The sequence below is a fragment of the Balaenoptera ricei genome, chromosome 5 (assembly GCF_028023285.1).
Source record: "Balaenoptera ricei isolate mBalRic1 chromosome 5, mBalRic1.hap2, whole genome shotgun sequence".
Classification (NCBI taxonomy): Eukaryota; Metazoa; Chordata; class Mammalia; order Artiodactyla; family Balaenopteridae; genus Balaenoptera; species Balaenoptera ricei.
The window spans coordinates 33578236-33600682 of record NC_082643.1 but is presented as its reverse complement, the minus strand read 5'-3'; the positions used below and the strand labels follow the sequence as shown (position 1 = coordinate 33600682).

At 40.9% G+C, this 22447-nt stretch overlaps 1 protein-coding gene across 12 annotated transcripts in view; it reads right to left on the bottom strand.

Moving 5' to 3' along the window:
- Window positions 1-22447, bottom strand: part of DCLK2 (doublecortin like kinase 2) — a 150576-nt gene that overhangs the window by 27209 nt on the left and 100920 nt on the right. For 7 of the 12 annotated variants that reach the window (XR_009503248.1, XR_009503249.1, XR_009503253.1 and 4 more), the window contains 3 exons: window positions 8469-8544; window positions 7257-7365; window positions 5576-5633 (listed from right to left, as the gene is read on the bottom strand). Coding sequence is in view for 5 of the 12 variants with exons in the window: in XM_059922590.1 (XP_059778573.1) it covers window positions 5576-5633; window positions 7257-7365; window positions 8469-8544 (243 nt within the window). In the remaining 7 variants the exon portion in view is untranslated. Of the gene's footprint in view, window positions 1-3526; window positions 3605-5575; window positions 5634-7256; window positions 7366-8468; window positions 8545-22447 lie in introns of those variants that run through there. The other 5 variants (XR_009503250.1, XR_009503254.1, XM_059922592.1 and 2 more) reach the window with 2 other exon arrangements.

The following is a 22447-nucleotide window of genomic DNA, read 5'->3' as shown; positions in this document are numbered from 1 at the left end:
AACACAGGCAAAACATTCTCTGACATTAATAATAGCAATGTTTTCTTAGGTAAGTCTCCCAAGGCAATAGAAATAAAAGCAAAAATAAACAAATGGGACCTGATTAAACTTATAAGCTTTTGCACAGCAAAGGAAACCATAAACTAAACAAAAAGACAACCTACGGACTGGGAGAAAATATCTGCAAAAACGATGCAACCAATGAGGGTTTAATTTCCAAAATATATAAACAGCTCATACAACTCAATAACAAAATAACAAACAACCCAATCAAAACATGGGCAGAAGACCTAAACAGACATTTCTCCAAAGACACACAGATGGCCAATAGGTACATGAGGAGATGCTCAACATCACTAATTATCAGAGAAATGCAAATCAAAACTACATTCAGGTATCACTTCACACCAGTCAGAATGGCCATCATTAAAAAGTCTACAAATAATAAATGCTGGAGAGAGTGTCAAGAAAAGGGAACCCTCATACACTGTTGGTGGGAATTTAAATTGGTGCAGCTACTGCGGAGAACAGTATGGAGGTTCCTTAAAAAACTAAAAATAGAGTTACCGTATGATCCAGCAATCCTACTCCTGGGCATATATCCAGAGAAAACTCTAATTTGAAAAGATAATGCAGCCCAGTGTTCATAGCAGCACTATATACAATAGCCAAGACATGGAAGCAACCTAAACGTCCATCAAAAAATGAATGGATAAAGAAAATGTGGTACATATATACAATGGAATATTACTCAGCCATAAAAAGAATGAAATAATGCCATTTGCAGCAACATGGATGGACCTAGAGATTATCATACTAAGTGAAGTAAGTCAGACAGAAAAAGACAAACATCATATGATATCACTTATATGTGGAATCTAAAATATGACACAAATGAACTTATCTACAAAACAGAAACAGACTCGCAGATATAGAAAACAAACTTATGGTTACCAAACGGGAAAGGGGGTGGCGGAGGGATAAATTAGGAGTTTGGGATTAACAGATACAAGCTACTACATATAAAATACTGGGTTGGCCAGAAAGTTTGCTTGGTTTAAAGTAAAAATAAAAGACACATTTTTCATTTTCACGAAGAACTTTATTGAACAACATATTCAGTAACTGAATGAACTTTTTGGCCAACCCAGTAGATAAACAACCAGGTCCTACTATATAGCACAGGGAACTACTGTATATTCAATATCTTGTAATAACCTATAATGAAAAAGAATATGAAAAAAAATACATATGTATAACTGAATCTCTTTGCTGTAAACCAGAAACTAACACAACATTATAAATCAATTTAAGAAAATCTCCTATTGAGGGACTTTCCTGGTGGTCCAGTGGCCCGCACTCCCAGTGCAGGGGGCCCGGGTTCGATCCCTGGTCAGGGAACTAGATCCTGCATGCATGCCGCAACTAAGAGTTTGTATGCTGCAACTAAGAGTCCGCATGCTGCAATGAAGATCCCGCGTGCCGCAACGAAGACCCAGCACAGCCAAAATAAATAAATAATAAATAAATAAATATTTTTTAAAAAGAAAAAGAAAACCTCCTACTTGGAAGAACCCAACATGCTTTCCATCTTCTGGGCCTCTACTCAGGCTGCGCTGGCCGCCTCAAAAGCTTTTCTGTCATTACTGCCTACTCAAGCCGTACCTACTGCTCAAATCCAGCTCGAATGCTTCTTGCTCTAAGGCATCTCCACTGAGCACCTACTTCTCTCTCATGTGCTACCCTGAACTCCCATAACACTTTTACGGAACTGGTATTAATGTTAAATTACCTTATTCCTAGCACAGTATCTTGCACAAACATCAAATGTTAGGTAAACAAGTGAATCAATCTTGTACATTACAGAAAAGCAAACAGAAAACCAGAGGTTAAGAATTTTTCCCAGGTTCTTATTATAGGAACAAATGCATAAATTGAACTTGGAGAGGGATCATGGTAGATTGGCCAGTGTAGACTGTCTGTGCAACCAACTGGCCCAAAGGTCCAATCACTGCTCTGATCCTGTGTGACTTTTGGGAAGCTATTTAATTTGAATTTCTATTTCTTTATCTCTAAAACCAGTACATCTGTTTTGCAAGTCATTAAAGATAATGTGCAAAATTCCTACATGTCCAAGCCTGGATAGATAATACATTTTGATAAATGGATAGATAATACATTTTGGATAGATAATACATTTTGATAAATGGATAGATAATACATTTTGGATAGATAATACATTTTGATAAATGGCAGATACTATTTTCAGCATTATTACTTTTCTGTATACGACCCACAAGGCAGAGGTAACGAACGATGCCCCTGAAGAGTGGCTGAATACCTCCCCTTAGATTTTGTTTTAAAAAAGCAAAAAATACTAAATATAAAATTTAGTGGAAAAATCTACCTATTTAGAACAAAACAAGTATGGGATTAACAGATACAAACTACTTTACATAAAATAGATAAGTAACAAGGATTTACTGTATAGCACAGGGAATTATATTCAATATCCTATAATAACCTATAATGAAATATAATCTGAAAAAATTACTGAACCACTTTGCTGTACACCTGAAACTAACACAATATTGTAAGTCAACTATCCTTCAATTTCTTTTTTAAAGTTTTAACCTTATAATTTTATATAGTCAATGTGGAAATAATTGTTCAAATAAGCAAAATATAAGGATGGAAATAAGTATACGATCATGAATTATAAAAATAAAATGACATTCAATAACAAGGAAAAATAAGATCCAAATGTTTGAAGTGACCTCTTCATTTGCCTCAACACTTAGTGTACCAGACTGAATTTTTTTGCATAAAGATTTTTTTTTCAACTACTGAGACAGCTGCTTAAATTTTAATCATGTAAACAATATCCTTACCAGAGCAATTATTTTTAAACTTTTTTGAAAACATACTTTAATACAGTTGTTTAGAACTTGGCTCCCAAAATTATGACACATTCTGCTTAAATCACACAATATCAGATACAAAGAGCAACACCTACTTACATATGGAGACAGGCTTTGCAGCTGAAAATGTAATAAAATTGTTAGCACAATAACTGAAAACACATAGAATTATTTAAAGAAAATTACATTTAGAAAAACCTTATTCAAAGAAAAGGGGGGCATTTTGCACAGACTCTGCTTCATTGGCTGTCACAATGTAGTGTTACAAAAAAAAAAAGTGTATGACAAATTTGTCTATTGGATTTTCCATTCTGGGTCTCTGAGAAGACTCTTCTAACACTGTATCATAATATATATGTATTTTTTAAATTAATTAATTTATTTATTTATTTATTTTTGGCTGTGTTGGGTCTTCGTTTCTGTGCGAGGGCTTTCTCTAGTTGCGGCGAGCGGGGGCCACTCTTCGTTGCGGTGCGCGGGCCTCTCACTGTCGCGGCCCCTCTTATTGCGGAGCACAGGCTCCAGACGCGCAGGCTCGGTAGTTGTGGCTCACGGGCCTAGTTGCTCCGTGGCATGTGCGATCTTCCCAGACCAGGGCTCGAACCCGTGTCCCCTGCATTGGCAGGCAGATTCTCAACCACTGCACCACCAGGGAAGCCCTGTATCATAATATTTTAAGTTTCCTGTTAAAAATACACAATTTTGTAAATGTCTGATGAAGAATAGTTTTAGGAGTTCCATAAATATAAAACCACTACTATCACATCAAATCCGCCTAGCTATAGCTTCTGAATTCCTCTGGCATATTAATAAGATTAACAGTTAACATGTGTTAAATTCTTGTTATATACTGATACTTTTCTACATGTTTTCTATGTCTTAATTCAATTAATTCACAATAACCTATGCCTTTGATATTATTAACAACTGCATTTTATAGGAAGAAACAGAGGCACAGAGGGGTTAACTAATTTCTCCAAGGTCATACAGCAAAAAGAGGCAGAGCCAGGATTAAACTTTATACAATCTGGCTCTAGAGTAGTACTGTTCAATAGAAATGTGATCCACATATGTAAATTTAAGTTTTCTAGTAGCCATGTTAAAAAATATAAAAAGCAGGTAAAATGTATAACTTATTTAACCCAATATATCCAAGATATTATCATTTCAACATGTAATCTAATACAAAAGATATTAATATAGTATCTTACATTCTTCTTTTAGCATTAAGTCTTCAAAATCTGTTGTGTTTTACACTGAGAGTACATTTCAGTTCAGACTGGCCATACTTCAGCTGCTCAGCACCACAAGCGTGAGGGGCTCAGAGTTGGACCATGAGTTCTAGAGCCTTCTCTCTCTTTTTTTCAATGTATTTATTTATTTATTTATTTATTTATTTTTGGCTGTGTTGGGTCTTCGTTGCTGTGCGTGGGCTTTCTTTAGTTGCGGCGAGCGGGGGCTACTCTTCATTGCGGTGCGCGGGCTTCTCATTGCAGTGGCTTCTCTTGTTGTGGAGCATGGGATCTAGGCACGCAGGCTTCAGTAGTTGTGGCTTGCGGGCTCTAGAGCGCTGGCTCAGTAGTTGTGGCGCACGGGCTTAGCTGCTCCACGGCATGTGGGATTTTCCCAGACCAGGGCTCGAACCCGTGTCCCCTGCATTGGCAGGCGGACTCTTAACCACTGCGCCACCTTCTAGGGAAGGTCCTAGAGCCTGCTCTCTTAACTGCTATGCTACTTACCAGAAAGGAATCTAAAAAGGTCTTTGTCATCACTATTGTAGAATATTTATCCTTTCAAACATAGTTGAAATGGCAGTAATCTAGCAACATTCCATCATTTGATTTTTTTGCCAGTCCCATCTTCAGAGTAGGACAGAGAAAACAGTTCATCCATTTGGGGAGACAATCCATGGTGTTTCTGCACATCCCACATCAGCTTTAGTTACAAACTATCTTTCCAAGTATGTCTGTATAGCAAACACCCTTGGAACACAGAGACAGGGTCTCCCCCAGGGGTGGAGGGCCAATTTGTTTCCTGACCATGAAAATAAAAATAATGCTCTCCACTGAGGCAGAGGCTGGGTAGGATGCTAGTGGCCCCCTCATAAGATTGGGGGGTTCCTAAGCTTGGGGGTCCTCCACTGTGACACAAACCCACTGTGTGGACAGCATCCAGCTGGGCCCCTCTGCATCACTTCTGTGGGCTTTGGGAGTTAAGGGGAACCAGTGCAAGCATGGAGCTCCTGCTTTCTGCTATGGCACCAGTAATAGTTTTTGTCTCTGACCTAGGAATCTTGTGTCTTCTGCCACATCTACAAAGCTGGAAGGCTAATTTCTTAGTTTGAAAAGTCTCAGAACCCTCACAGTTCTTGAGGCACCTTTTGTGTGTTGCTGGGTTTTGATATAGACATCTCCGAGAGAGGAGAACTTGTATTTTTCAATGGTTAGGACAAAGATCAAATCAATTTACTGTTTTAGGATTAAGGTTTCTGAAAAATGGCAGGGAAAAAAAAAAGCTTGACAAGGTTTCCCCTGCTCCTATCAACAGACTATTCCTATTATGATCTTGTCAAATCACCACTTAAATTCCTTCACCGCAGAAGACATCTCTAAGTTTTTTCAGTTTCTTTTACAAAACAGTTATGTATACTGTACCTTTCCACAACATTTGGCTTTGTCTATAATCTTTAGGGCAAACTCCTTTCCTGTGGACCTATGGAATAATCAGAGGAAGGACATTTAAAGACATAAATCAAAGACACCATCCATCCTGATTTCCTCTACAGCACAGACCCAGGGAAAAAAGAGTGGCTTCCTTCCCTATACACCAGAGAGGATGCTGAGTGGGGTCAGGGAGAAAAATACCCACAAAAGATTTTTTTAAAACCCACAAAGCCACACTGTCAATCTCCTTTTATAACTATTAATCATTACAATATTAAGTAACTCACATATTTAAAGTATTTAAATTCTGTTGTATCAGACTTGGATAAGAAGCTGTTCTTCCACACTTAAATCTCAAAAATAGTTCTCTTAGGAGACAGAATAAAATTAAGAAAAATGAATCAAAGTAACAGAAAATTTTCTTTTATCAATGTCTTTACATGAGTCCATTAGTCACTAATTAGCCCATAATTCAAAACTGAAAAGTCCCTAGACTTTCAGTCTCTATTTCTCAGCCAAAACTCCACTTAGGATCTGGTGCCACCTTATCCACACCTTTAAACGTCCATGTCTGGTACTAGAGACATCATTCATTTGACATAAGAATCCTGATGTTGTTATTTAACTTTTAATCACCTTTAGTATAATTTAATCTGAACATGTAAAAAATACATCTTTTAGAATAGGAAAGCAGTTCAAGAAAGAACACTGTGGTATTCTTGGAATAGGTTAGTTCTCTCAAGCACAAGCTGCTTTTGGCAGGTGGTCACAGTACACACTGATGAGACCTACCTTGGAAGAATAACTTTTATTTAAATTGCTTCTCCATAATAGAAACCAAACACTGCCTCAGATTTCTAATGAGTCTTTAGAAGTCATATTTTAGATGCTTGTTGCTTGAGCAGCAATCTGTGTACCAGAGCTAAGCAGAGGGGCTTAGAAGACAGGGAGCTACTTTGTGTACCATATAAGGAGCAGTAAAGCTTCACTGGAGATGTAGCAGAACAGGAAAACTGTAGTCACCAGAACTTTCTGGAAAACTCCCCCTCACCCATCTCCCACCACCACAACAAAAATTACCACTTAGAACAGCTAGAGTAACACGCTATAAACACAAACACTCTAATCTGAGTCTTTTCCAGTTTTAATATTGTTTACAAAAGGCCTGGAATGTAAAAGAATGGATTTGTTACCATCTGAGAAATTAGGACCTTAAACAAAATAAGGCTGGACAAGCAAAAATATAATTTTAATATGGGCAAAAGTTGGCTGATTCTGATATTGAATAAAGTCAGAGCTCATGTATCCTGAACTACTGATAATATGCAATTAATTATTAGCTGAGAGGGTTAATGACAATATAAGTACAGCACTGAGAATAGAGCCTGACACAGATAAGTGCTATAGATTTTTTTTTTTTTAATGAATCGTACTCTTTCCTATTTTTCTCTGTCTCATGGATGAGACCTGATATATCTCCCAAAGTAAAAAGCAGGTTTATATTCTACATGTATACATATATTTTCCCCTGTCAAGTTGCCTGTGGGCATGCAAAACACTAGTCCTAAGAGTAGACTCTTTAAGAAGGCCTTTCGTTCATTCAGATAAGAATAAACTCCAAAGGAAAATGTATGTGTCAGTGAACAAACGATTATTCTCACTATCCACTCACCTGTCCATGCACTCTTTGACTACTGCAAAATTGCCATCACCAATAACCTTCCCAATTTTGTACTTCTCAAGAAGAGTTGACGATTCAGAGCACCTGTTTCCATTCACACCTGCAAAAAAGGATAAACACAAAGTCTAATGAACACATCACATTTCACCTTGATTCCTACAGATTGGTAAAATAATAAATCACAATGGAGTTACTTCTAAATCTGTGGTAAAACTAAAGAAAATCCTCTGAGCATATTCTCTGAATAGAACACCTGAATCACCAATTTCCTTTGGCCTTGTTGGTTGGAGTCAGAAACCAACAAAATAAATAAACCTAACAAATCCCTGAAATATCAGCTGAAAATAAGTGATTAGCTTTGGGTAAAAGGGAAGTCTAACCAAAACTTTGTAAACTTTTTGTCAACTCTGGAGAAAGGGGGAGGGGATTGATGATGGGGACTTAATCTTAGAAATTTTCTCTTCAAGATTTTCTGGTAAAGAAAATTCTGGCCACTTAGGATACCTTGTTAAGGCTAATATCTGGCTCAAAGTGTCCTCAAAAAGGAGAGGGGGGAGGGGCAGGAGAAGGAAGTGGTTAAGATCGACCACTTTTCACAATGTATCCTCAGTGCCCTGTACATAGCTGACATCAAACAAAGAAACCCACTTAATGTTATCTAAGAAAAAGGAAAGCCTACATTTAGGAATTATGAGCAGATTGCCACTAAGGAAAAATAAAGGAAACCCAAGACTAAAATTTGAAATTGGGTAGCTTAATTAACAACAAGATTCTATACATATTGACGTGACCCCTGCTGTTTAGGGAGATAATTTAGCACAAGTGGGTTTGGGGGGCAACCGAGTTCACATGGATGGCTTCCCTTATAAAAGTAATCATAGGGGCTTCCCTGGTGGCGCAGTGGTTGAGAATCTGCCTGCCGATGCAGGGGACACGGGTTCGAGCCCTGGTCTGGGAAGATCCCACATGCCACGGAGCAACTAGGCCCGTGAGCCACAACTACTGAGTCTGCGCGTCTGGAGCCTGTGCTCCGTAACAAGAGAGCCCATGATAGTGAAAGGCCCGCGCACCGCGATGAAGAGTGGCCCCCGCTTGCCACAACTAGAGAAAGCCCTCGCACAGAAACGAAGACCCAACACAGCCAAAAATAAATAAATAAATAAATAATTTTTTTAAAAAAAGTAATCATAGACTGAGAACTACCTTTAGGACTCATGCAACGATCAAGTTCAGGCCCGCCATTTACATTGGAAGAAGATCGGCCATGTGCAGAATTCTGCTAAAAGAGGAGAGTGCCCATTATTTATCAGGATAAGTTTCCAAATCTTTAGCTAGCTCATCCTTAAGAGAAGAGAAAATGCTTATAAAATAGAATGCAAAAAAAATAAAATAAAATGGTACAGAAACAGAAGAAGCATCCCCTTGCTTCTCATCTCACCTTTCTCCCTATATACAATCCCATTAATACAGTTCTTCCTTAGATACAGTATTTTCAATTCATATTAGTATCAGGAAAATTGACGTATGTTACTCTTCTTTGATACTGTGTTACTTTTGATCTCAACGAAGTAAAGTAAGGAGACTTTCACGGCCTCACCCATGAACAAGGTAGTTACTAGCGGCACAAGAAGGCTTAGAACTATAGATAATTACAAGAACGCCAGCACAGAGTCCCCAGATCCCACATTCCCCACCCTTCCCCACACCCTGGCTGACCACCAGAGTCCCTGCTAGGGTCGAGCTCTTCTCAGAAGTCCAGCCCCATGTCTGGGACTGCATCACCTTCTGCACCCTCCTGTAGCTTCAGGACCCAGAGAACAGCCCTGGCCCAATCAACTCCTTTGCCACCCTAAGACAGCAGGAATTCCTCTGAAGCATCATAAGGAGCTTTTTTTTACTAGGAACCAGAGGGGAATAAAAGATAAAGCTTTTAGGTAGGTTCCAACTTCACAAAAAGCTGAAGTTCCCAGTCTAACACAGAAATATCTCTAGTTCTTAGGTAAACTGAAAAACTCATATTATGACTATTATTCATATATTTATTTATTACTATTTTGTTTTATTATTTATTTTCTTTATTATTCTGTAGGCTTGTGGAATTTTTTCTTAATTTCCAAGGGCTATTACACTTTCAAACTCAATCTTTTCTCTTTCATCTTTAATTTTCTTTCTTCTCTTTCAAAAAAAAAAAAAAAAGTATTCCTTTCAGGAGTTTAAACATCAAAGGACTTACCAAATACCGAGAAGCATCTTTGGCATTTTTTGTGCTGGTGTGTTTACATGCTTGCCTCTACGCCCAAACTATCCTGGCAGCTTCTGCCCCATAGCAGCTGTGCCTTCTCCATCCCTGCGTCCTCCATGTGCAGCACAGGGCCTGGTGCACACACTACTTAATTCACACTTGCTAAATGAAAGCACAGATAGCACAGGTCTAGAGCAGGGACCTACCCTTCCCACAGTGCCCACAAGCTAGAGACACTGAGTCCACTCTCTTCCTCTGGGTGAAGTGGAAAACCTCACAGATGCTGAGTTTGGTTCAATCCAGGAAAACCCAATACTTACAACATTCCTTCAAACAGGATCATCCAGAAGTTCTTTGGGGATAAATATGAGCCTCAAGGATGAGAGGCACGTAAAAATTAGGCTGTTTTCTCAGGTCCCACGTAACCACACCTGTGTGGACAGTAAAACCAGGAGCAGCGTGTCCTGCTAGGAAACCCAGGGCCACGGAAAAGCAGTGGTGACAGCCACCAAATGAGCCCCCTCCTGAGGGACAAACACACCTCTCGTAAGTGTCTGTGTCCTACACTCTGACAGGGGAGTAGTCGTGCAGGAATGTGGGTGTGCGTGTGGGTCGCTTTCTGGCCACCCTTAACCTGATGAAAACGCTGCAGCCGGATGAACACCTGGCTCCTCAAGAGTTCAATCACTGTTTCCTCACAATACAGGTAATTCGGTGGACAAAGTTTTTCAAAATTGAGCTTTTTCGTTTGTTCTATTCTTTTTTTTTTTTTCTGCTGAAATTGAAGGCAACTCCAAATTCAGCAGGAGTCTATGCTAGAATGTTTAAAAGCTAGACTTTTAAAATCAAGCCCCAGAAAGGGAACATAAAAGGAAGCTGAAAAGAAAACCACAGCATTCTCTGCTCCATTCATGGCCACAGCAACTACCCCAGTCCTGGTCGTGCTTAGCTTCTCTCGGCACCTCTACCAGAGGACTCCTCAGTTACCATCAGTCTCTCCCACTCCACGATTATAGCCAGAGAAGCTTTTCCGAAGGATAGTTCTGACATCGCCCCTAGGATCCCAGAAACTCATTGGGTCTTCGTTACCAACAGACTAACCCACACGTCTTCAGCATGGCGTTCAGGCCATGATTTATCCCCTTACCTGTCCAACTTGTTTCCCATCACTTTTTTTCATGTATTTCATACTTACATTAACTCCGATAATCTTTTTTATTTTTTAATTTTTTTGAGTAGCTTTATTTATTTATTTATTTTTGGCTGTGTTGGGTCTTCATTGCTGCACGCGGACTTTCTCTAGTTGCGGTGAGCAGGGGCTACTCTTCGTTGTGGTGCGCAGGCTTCTCACTGAGGTGGCTTCTCTTGTTGTGGAGCACAGGCTCTAGGCATGTGGGCTTCAGTAGTTGTGACACGCGGGCTCAGCAGCTGTGGCATGTGGGCTCTAGAGCACGGGCTAGTAGTTGTTGTGGCGCACACGCTCAGTAGTTGTGGCACACGGGCTTAGTTGCTCTGCAACATGTGAGAACTCTCCGGACCAGGGCTTGAACCCGTGTCCCCTGCATTGGCAAGTGGATTCTTAACCACTGCGCCACCAGGGAAGTCTCCAATTATCTTTTTTTTGAAACGTTGCTAAAACTTTCTAAGTCTTAATTTCCTGCTCTGAATATAGGGATAGTAGCAGCAGCTAGTGCAAAGATGTGTTAAAGAATTAAAATTAGCTCATGCATGTAAAATCATTTAGCACAGTCACTGACATGTAACAATAACTCAATATTAGTTATTAGTATTTTTCCTCAAAACATCTAGCATAGGGCCTTGAACTGAGTGTCTGAGAAATGCTTTTGAATTATTGAATGTACAATGGCTATAAGAGATCTTTTGCTAAATAATTCATTCGAAGTCTGTTCCACTTCTAATCCAACCCTTACTAGATTGAAAACTGTCAGTCATGGGAATAAGAGATCCAAATTAAACTCATACCAGCCACATTCTCAATGGAATAAAGATAAGAACAATGTCATTTTGGGGAAAGGTTTAGATCTCAAAAGATAAATGGAAAGATCCCCTTTGATCACGGGCTTGCCTTTAGGTTACAGGGATGGGGGAGGTGGACCGTCAATGTCCGGGAGCAGCAGTGGACAGTGGCCGGCTTACCTGAATGTCTATATCTCACAGCCCAGAACGGGGCAGCCTCACGCCCTCGGGACACAGCTGGCTGGGTCCAGCCTGGGCACTGAAGGAACCATCTCCCTTCCCAACACTCAGAGCTGGAGGGAGTGTGCAGCGTGCAGACCTCACGCCCACTGCTGAGGTCCGAAGACCTGCCTTCCCCCAGGCCTGCTTGCTCGGCTCTCCTGGAAGCAGGTAACGTTCTTCTCACAGGTCTCTTTCTTGAGCTAATTTGAGTACGTTAGTTCATCGCAAGCTGATACGTTCTGACTCAAGGGCTAAGAAGGAAGTCTTGGAAGGGGCTAAAATGCAGGCATTTTTACCTCTTTGTACATTTTCACATGGATGTGTGACTCCCTGGAGTGTTTACGGAGCTCCTGTCAACCTCTGTAACTTTCTCAATGCTTCTTTTGATTAAACCCCCATTCCCACCTATCCTGATTCCCTGTACAGTCCAGCAATTACAAACCTGGTTTGTGTTGGGATTCAGAGGTGGCAAGGAGCCAGAGCAGGTGGTGGAAGCTGGTCCTCCAGCAACTGGGCTGAAGCCTGGCCTCGGAGGTGGCCTCATGGGCAGAGTGAGGGCACAGGCCCACGTGAGAGGCTACTTTCATGTGTACCTGACAAAAGTTTCACTAAATCACCAGGAAATGCAGCTTTCTTAGTAAGGAATAATGGCAAGAAGATTATTTTTCAAAACTCTCAAACAGAATGATTTTTTTTCAAAGTGCTAAACCTCAAGCATTTAAAAACTAGAGAGTTAACAGAAGTGACATAACTGATTACCTGCCCCAATATGTTCCTTTACTTGAAAATAAAGCTTTCATGAAGAAAATGAAAACATAAAGAAATGTGGGAATCATCTTATAACACAGCTCAACAGACAGGACATGATTAGACCCACGGACAGTTTTCCTCTCCTCCCTCAGCTACAACCTGTGCTGGCTGCAAAGGATGCAAAGATGTAGGGCCAAGGTCATTACTGCCGGAAGCTTGCAGTCTCAGGAAGAGGCATGTGTGCACCCTTAAAACCCTTCCCAGAAACCTCACCTAACCATCTGAAGGTTCCTCCTGATGGTTTCAAACGCCCGTGAGGATCCGTGCGAGGGAAGCACTTCGCTACAGCACGAATCTGCACTTGGCGTGCTGGAATCACACCGCTAGCAATTAAGCTCACGTGACCTCCTGGCAACGAAGCCTGGTGCTCTGAGAATCCAAGAAAAGCTGGGTATTCACCAAGATCTCTGGACAGATCCCTGGCAAACGTGAAGTATCTATTGTTACATATAAAGAAAAGCATTCCCGGTGCCCTGAGAGACATGCAGACAAAAGAGGAAGGAAAAGCGAAAGCTATGACTACAAAATTCCCACCATTTACCAGTCAGAATTTATGGATTTCCCTGTCCCTTGTAAGAGAACTATTCTCTTACTGAAGCAAGGAGAGACTAAAATATGGCATTCCTGATTAAACCGGTCCCATTTCTACTGTCCAACTACACATTTTTTTTTTAATCTCTTAAAATGCTAATGAGCTTTCATGCTTCCATCAGCAACCAGGATGCTGAGACAGCACGAAGACTGTGCCTAGATGCTGCATTTGGGTGAGCTGCTCCTCCATAAAGCATAAACGGGTGGCAGCAACTGGGTTCTTTCAAGATATCTTCCATAATTACTAACTGATTCAAAAAGATGTCATGATGTTTAGGGGTGGGGAGTGGAGGGGACATATTTCCTGGTGAGTGAAGAAAGGAAAGTGATTGAAAAGACCGAAGACATTGCCGAGCACATTCTCTGGGATCTGCTCCACTGCGCCACCACCTACCTACTCTCTGGCAGCAGCAGCTCCATTTTTATGAGTATGCAAGGAAGGAAAATGCACAAGAATCCACTTCTGCTCAGAACTTTTTAAAAAAGACTTGAAAACAAGCAGAAAAAGCTATACAGTATTCTCAACTAGCTTCATTTAAAAGGGCATTCAGGGCTGATTAAGTACATTTGATAATCATTAACATGCCAGCTTTCCACATTTTTAGTAAGGAAGTTAAGTCAAAGTGTCCTACATTAAATTTCTTTGATAAGTGGATTATTACTATTTCTACAAAACTTAGAATTTAAAGAGAATGTTAAGTGCTATACTAAAATTGTGAAGTTTTGTTCAGAAATAGGCAATTCTCAAAAAAAAGTAGCAAAAATAGTTCTATTAATGCTACTTAATAGAACTACTTAATAGTCCCAACTTCATTTTGGTTTTTCATAAAAGGAAGCATTTGAACAGAATCTAGCAGATACACTTGTATAGTGAGTTGACTTTCTCGAATGCATCTTGGAAAACAACACTACGATTCAATTTTTAAGTGGCCTACTGCAGGGGTCAGAAACATTTTCTGTAAAGGGCCAGAGAGTAATTTTAGCCTTTGTGGGTCATATGGTCTTTGTCACAACTACTCAACTCTGCTGGTGCAGCGTGAAAACAGCCATAGACCAAATGGAAACAAATGAGCATGGCTGTGTTCCAATAAAACTTTATTGAGAAAAACAGGCGTTGGGCCAAATGTGGCCACAGGCAAATAAATCCCTGGTCTACAAGAACTTTCTTAGGAAAGCTTTTCCTCCAATATAATTCTTACACTTTTAAATGCTTAGAACAGAATAAACCCCAGGGTATGGTTGTTATAAAGCAGTGGTTCTCTGTCCTTGGCTGTACATTAGAATTACCAGGGAAGATCTGAAAAATTCTATTGCCAGGCTGCACCACAGATTAAAGAATTCTTGCATGTAGGGCCCAGGCATCAATATTTTTTTAAGCTCCACAGAAGGTCTAACGTATAGCTAAGGTTGAGAACCTCTGTGGAGGAAGTTTCTGGCAGTAATCGTAATTAATTGTCCAGCTATCTTAATTTAAGTCCTCTCTGTCACTCATCCAGTAATCTAGCCATTGTGAGTCATCAATAGCCCAAGAACAATGTTCTCTTTGTAAGAAAAGGAAAGAAGCAACTCATTACAGTTTACTGAATGCCTACTTTGTGCCAAGTCCTAAAATGAGTACTTTTATATCTTATGAATTAGGTATTATCATCATCTCTATCGATCTGTGAAGAAACCAAAGCTCAGAGAGGTTATATAACTTGCCCAAATGCCACAGCAAATGTGGATTCAGAATTTAAACCCGGGTCTGACTGCAGAGCCCAGGCTATTTGGCTAGTCTCACACTATGACCTCCTCAAGAAGTCTTGTACCCTATAACAGACTCACTGATCAAAATATTCACTGGGGTATATTTAGAACATGCTTTCAGAGTACATAACTATAATCACATTCTTATAATTTAGTCAAATAATATAAAAGTCAATAAATAAATACACAGCCTCTCCTCACATAAAGCAATCTTAAGAAAAATTTTTCTTTAAAAAGATGACCTCTGAAACGTATTGAAGATTTTTTTAAAAATCAGTATTCTAGATATTACTTGTAAATAGATTTGCCTCATGATCATTTTTGTGGTGTTTTTAAAAAAAATATCAGAAATATCAGTTCCATTAATTAGAAGGAAAACCAGTATAAATTAGGCATCCATTTAAAAAGAGAAGCTTTAACGCTTTAATATTAGATTTGTGATAATTTACTTTGAAATACTTCAGTATTAGTAATGAGACATGAGAACAATTAATCTGAATCAGCACCTAAGGGTTAGTAACATACGAAGTATTCTTATCTGTAGCCATACCTTACACTTGGTTTCATTTGGTAAAATCAGTGGTGCTTGAGACTTGTGACTGGTTCATAGTGGTGAAGAGCAGTAAACAGAACCCACTGTCTGTGCATGTACATTGTTTGAGACAATAGCCAGCTCAAGTCCATGAAAGTTTAATAGGGAAGAACAAACCTGACTCCATAATGGATGTTTCTTTTACTTTAACCTTTATATTCTATCGCTTTTGCTACAAGTTAATAACTAAAAGAATGTTGCTTATAGCCTGAAATATACAGGACAGCCCATTCTCAAGGCTCTGACCTTTAAAGATATAACATTTTCCCATTCATATAGAGATAAAAAGTTGCAGAACAGAGAATAACATTTGTCTTGTTGGAGGTTGAGAGGAACACAGTGACCTGAACTACACGGTCAGCTGCAAGAACAAAGGATTCTGGCACCAAGAAGTTTTTACCAACCAACCACAGCTCCTCCCCTAGTAGTATAAAAGAAGCCTGAATTCTAACTCAGGTAAGATGGGTCTTTGGGACACTAGTCCTCCATCTTCTCGGTCTGCTGGCTTTCCAAATAAAGTCTGTATTCCTTGCCTCAACAACTCCTCTCTCAATTTATTAGTCTGTCATGTGGTGAGCAGTACGAGGTTGGACCCAGTAACAAAAGGAGCTGCATGGAACCTGCTGACTTTGGCTTTCTGTTCCTCTGAGTATCTCTGCCGCCTCAGTTGACTACACGGCCTGCCAAAACCAGCACAGAATCTCATCACATCCCTATGAGTGAGCCTTTCAAGCATTGGATTTTGCTTATTGGATTACTGGATTTTTCAGCAACAGGTGGTATGGCCACACCTACCTGCTCAACATGTCTACATGCTTTCAGTGTGAGGTACCACCAATTTCTAGGATGCCTGCATGGTGGGAGAGGTGCCTGTCTCTTCAGTGCCAACAATGGAGGCTATCACTGTCTGTCACTGGCACAGGCCAGCTCACTACCACAACCTCTAAGTATTATCGCCATCCAGTTTTCTAATGCGTGACCGAGAAGAAGGTCTAATTACCCACTTTCACGAATAAGGGGGCGTTTAAGATAAACACATATGCTGCTTATATTCAAATAAAGTTTTTACAATTGATCCAATTTATACACTGATTTGCTTGGCAAACTCTCCCTCCATCCCCATAAAAAAGGGCTTCCACCCAGGTGAGCCATTTACCCACCAAATGCTTTTTTTTTTTTTACTTAACAACTACAATGTACAAATCACTGTCCTCAAACAGAATCTGAGAGTCATTGTGATGATTTATTTTGTTAGGGCACTGAAGTCTTCAAAACTGCTTAGTCCCTCTTTTGCTTTTGTTTCTGTCAACAAAATCAATTATGTTCAGAGATGAAGTCACCACCCAACATTTCTGAGGTAATAAAGGAGGTATATAAGTCGTCAGTCTCTTCGTACTGAAGACCATTAACTAGTTTTAAAAACCAAAGAAAAGCCAGAGCTCCAGGGAAAAGCGAAAATGTTGAAGGTCAGAAGCTACTGTGGATTTACATTTCACAGCTTCGAAAAGAAGTTTTGAGTTCAGAAGGTCAAAGAGTTACATTTTAGCTCTGCCAATCAGTATGAGATACTACCAGCCCTTTCATCACACTTCACAAATCTGGAAAATCTTTCACCACAGCAGACCCAGGAGACATTCATCAGACAAAATATCAGCACATCAGACAGTTTATAATCTCAAGATGTTGGATAATGTTCCAAATGTACTTTTTTCTTTCTTCTTTCAACCAACAAGAATGCTCACAGTAGACAGCCCCTGGGCATACACTTCAGCATCAAAACATGAGACATTTCATCCCCCAGTGTCCACAGATGTGCCCCTGACTCTGAAGGCTTGAGTTACTACAGCCTTGAAAGTCTTAAACTGGGACATGGATGATGAATTAAATTTCAGGGAAATGCTTTCTTCATCCATCTGGCAGCTGATGACACATTTAGTACTCTTTATTGCCTATCTGTCCCCCAAAAAATGCTGTGATTTACTCACAGTAAATATTCCTGAAGGGAAGGTTATCAGCTAGATCGAAGGGACTCAGAGGAGCTTGGGCAGAGGAAACAGGAGATCACGGACTGAGGTCAAGGAGAAAATGGAGGATCAGGAAGATGGGGATTAAGAGAAGAAAACAACAGTGGCGGTAGGATTCTAGGGTTTGCAGAGGAGAGAAAAGAATGCACAGGGAGTGATCGGTCTGGAGAACAAAAGGACTGGAAGGAGAAAAAAGCAATGAAATTGATGGGGAGAGAGACTTCTGTGGTGCTCAGAAGGGAGAATGGACAGAAAGCTACTGAGGGAGCAGAGGCAGCCTGGGAAAGAAACTCTGGGTGAGATGAAAGCAGAGAGAAGGGGAGTGGGAGACAGCCTCCAAGATGGTCCCCGTGAGCCTCGTCTCCTGATGTTCATGCCCTTGTGTAGTCTCTTCCCACGCTTAACTGGGCTGACATCTGTGACTACTGAGCTATGATGGAAATGATGGTGTCTGACTTGCGAGGCTAGGTCATCGAAAGGGGAACTTCTGCACGGCACTCTCTTTCAGACCACTCACTCTGGGGAAATGCAGTCGCCACATTCTGAGGATCCTGAAGCCAATCTATGGAGGGGTCCACATGGTGAGGAACTGAGGCCTCCTGCCAAGAGCCGGCACAACTTGCCACCAAGTGAGTGAGTCACCTTGGGAGGGGATCGTCCATTCCCAGTCAAGCTTCGGGCGACTGAAGCCCTGGTATACATATTCACTACAACCTCTTCAAAGATCTTTAGCTGCTCCTGAATTCCTGACCCACAAGAACTGTGGGAGAAAATAATTTTTTATGGTTGTTTTAAGCTGCTAAATTTGGGGATAGCTTGTTACTAACAGAATTACCTATAGATTACTAATAGGGTTGGAACATGTAGAGAGGGCAGGAAAACAAAGACGAAGGGTAGAGCTGGGAGGGAAAGTCATAACAGAAAAGCAGAGAAGGTAATAATATCTGGAGTCTGACTTCTCTCACTTTCTCTTTCCTTCTCCTATACTACTGCATATCATTTCTTTTTCTAAGTGAAACTTCCCTCATGTGAAAACTGAACCTGGAAACCCCAATGTTTACTGTAATACAAATAGAATATAAAAGAATAACAATAGAATAATAGAGTAACAAGGCTATTCTAAGTCCTTTCTTTATATTTAATCAGTTAATCTCAACCCTGTGCAGTAGGTCCTAGGAATCCCCTTTTTTACAGATAAGGGTGATGTGAGTTGCCCAAGGCCACACAGCTAGTGAGTAGGCAAGCCAAGATGAAACCCAGACACTCCGGTTCCCGAGCTCACACCCTGAACCACTGCACCACCTTGTGTCCATCTCAGAGCAGGAGCCTCTGGGCTGCTCCCTTCTCCAAGCCTCTCTTTCTATGTAACTGCACACTAGCGGGTGCCATCTCTGCCTTCGTCCTCTGGCCTAAATGGGTCCCTTATCTTAACTGGGACAGACTGGAACATTCACAGAAAATTTTAATAAGTAAGGAGAATAAAAGTTCTTCCTGACACAGGCATAGTACAACCTGGCATGAGCTGGCCTTACCTCACGGCCTTTGGCTCCCCGTCTGCCTGGCTTGGTGGGTGGCCTGGTGCCACAGTGGTGGAAACAGCTGCCAAGACACCCCCTCCCCACGTGACTATCACCACGAGTGGTCCTGTCTTTTAGAAAAGCCGGATTCCCAAAACTTGTACAAAAGCAAAGCCAACTGTTCATACCTAGGCACTAGGTTCTTGGGAAGAAGCCTAGTGGGTAGCCCTAGCAGCTCATTTTACTAATTTTTGGTCTGACTACGTAGTTCCAGTCAGCTGTATAACAGACTTGCCCTGCTTTCTCACTGTGTCTTTGGGGGCTAGTAGTGGTTATGAGCGTGCACTCTGCATGCAAATTCCCGTCATGCCAGTGTGCTCACGACGTGGCCTCCATCGCAGGCCCACTGTGGAGCATTATCCCAGGTCGAGGTACCCATGCACCTGCTGGGGCAGGACTACACAGTGTGTTTCCAACCTGTGCCAGTCTTGACCACACTCAGCTCCATTGCTGGCTTCCAAAAAAAACCAAAGAAACAAACAAACAAAGAAACCCAATAACCCTAACCCATTGTGAACTTTGTCATTTTACTAAAGCGGACCCCCTAAAGTAAAACTGCTGGTCACACAGTGTAACCATTTCTCTTGAAAAGAATCCCCATTAGATACGATGAACAATCTCTTACACCAAGCCTCCCAGGAAGAGCTGTCAACAGGAGTCTTTCTCTGTCTTCCTCGCCCTCCCTCTGGCCTCTCCCCCCTCCCCCACCCCAGGATCACCTCCCCCTTTTCCCAACCCTCCCCTCTCCTTGTTCCTTTCCCCGTCTCACAACCTGTTTTTATTCAGAGCATTTGTGCATATCTAAACCCAGGCACTCACCCTCCTAAAAGACCTACACAGCACAGCTTTTCCAAGGGGTGCCTGTGTTGGGGTCACTGAAGCAGGCCCACCAGGGATGGGGGAAGGTCAAAAGTTAGAGACGGAGACTGTGAAAGGGTCAGAGATCCCAACTGGCCACTGGGACCTAGAGCAACTCACTTCACATCTCTGCACCTCAGAATCTTTTTTTCTTTTAGGTCAAGGTGAGTTTATCGTCCAAATAGCGTAACGTAATTGCATCCAAAACCATTTCAAATTCATCTTTAAGCTAGTCAGAAAAACAGGTTATTATTTTTAAAAATCACTTAACACTGAACAGATAGGACCTCTTAAAAGGCAGCTGACTATACCATGTCACCGTCATGACCAGTACGATGTTTTTTTCATACTTCCTAAAAAGCTGCTGTGAATACTGATCATGCTACTTTATTTAGCACATACTCAATTGCTGGCCAAATAAACACCCACACCCACCTCTTACAGAGCACATGGTGAGAGAATAACATTGACTTGATATGGCATCACATGCGTTTTAAAGCAAAATAATAATAATAATAATAATAATAAAAGAAAGTCCAAGATGAGAAACTGTAAGAGAGAGAGAGATTTGAGTGCACCTCAGATTCTCCATCTATTCAGTGAAGACAAACTGAAAGATCTGAGGCCACTTCCAGTTTCCACATTCTATGGTTTTAGGTAACTGTCTAGCAAAACCAAAGAGTTATAATTGAGGGACAACTAACTCTCAGTTTTCCTAACATCTTTTGGTTTTAGGTTTAAAGAACCTTAATTACTTGGTCGCCACACTATTTCTTTTTTTTTTTAATTTTCTTTTATTTATTTTTTTATACAGCAGGTTCTTATTAGTCATCCATTTTATACCCATCAGTGTATACATGTCAATCCCAATCTCCCAATTCATCACACCACCACCTCCACCCGCCTCTGCTTTCCCCCCTCGGTGTCCATACGTTTGTTCTCTACATCTGTGTCTCTATTTCTGCCCTGCCACGCTATTTCTTAACACCCCACCTTGCAAAAAAACATTCCCAATTTGAGGAAAACTTTGCTTCTTCTCCTGCCTTTGGTCCAGCCCCTTAGAGAGCTTGACCTTCTATGAACACGTATGAATAGAGCAGAGCTGTCTTCCTCACAAGAGTACTATCGAGAAAACAATGAGGGCTTTTTGTGGAGGAGGGGAGCTGCTTCTGAATTCCCGTCTTCTTCAAGGAGCAAACAAAAACGATGCTCTGGGTCAGAGATTAAACATCACAATGTCACTATTTCCATTTTCAGTTCTTTCAGTGTCTCCACCCAAACACAAAATGGTTCCCAGAAACTGGCACAAAGGGGGGAAAAACTGTGACAGGATATCAAATTCTGCTTACCTTTGACTTGATTTTGCTTAATTCCCTAGTAAGTAAAACCCAGAGAGTAGAGGGAAAAAAAGCCATCTGCCAAAAACTGTGTCCTGGGATACAGAGTGATGTGAGTGCCAACCCCTGCATACGCTGTCCTGGCTTGGTTTGCTTGCTTTTGTCAATTCCCTGATTCTCTGGAAAAAGACTATCCCCAAAGCCATGAAAGCATCTAAGTAGGATAAATAGTGGTAAAGAGTTCCTGCCCATGAAAAACAGCTCTCCATTGTCAGACATCTCCTCTTAATTGATCTTAATAAGCTATTTTAAATGAAGGGGAAAGAAAAAGCATAGCACTAACACATGGTAATTATCTGTAATTCTCCATTTGTAATGTCACTGAATAGAGAAAATAATGCAAACGTGGACAGATGCTGACTAGAGCTCTATAATGACATCGAAATTACGGTATTTTGTACAGTAAAGAGAACAACTAAGCTGCAGTATTTCAAAGGCAGGTTTCCATTCCAAGGACAATACACACCATGGACTGTGGGGAACTGTGATGAGATGAAATGTCCACAAAGTACGACCCCTGGGAACAGGCAGGGGTTAGAGGTGTTTAGCTTTGTGTCCAAACAGATGATGGGTGTGGCAGAGACTTGTTTAGCTGCGAATATTTAATGTAAGATTCAGTGATTCTGCATCAGCTTTAAAGTGAGAGGAAGAGCAATAGACTTCCCAGCTTCCCAGACAGATTTTTGGGCAACTTAAAAGAACTCTAATCTTAGCACTCTAGAAGTTATCAAAGGTCAAACATCCTTATTTTACAGATGATCAAAATAAAAGTCAAGAGGAGGTCTCACAGCTGTTAGCCAAGCCCCAGGTATGGTAGAGGAGAAAGGAAGGGGTGGGAGGTCATGGAAGAACCACTACTCTTTATCTTACTGGTAATCTCATCTTCACTCTTGACCAGGAATCAGCATTTCCCTAACCTTCATTTATTTCTGCATTAATAAGTGATCCTTGAGCACTTACCATGTGCCATGGAACTGTGTGTGCTAAATGCTGGGGTTACTCTAATAATTAAGATACACCTAGTGTAGTGAGAACAATTTTATCTAATGTCTCTGCAATAATACAACTTATTAGCATGTTTTAAAAATCCCATGCCTCTTCACTCCAGACTTCCGCATCTGTGAGCGATCTCCTGCAAGTCTGTGC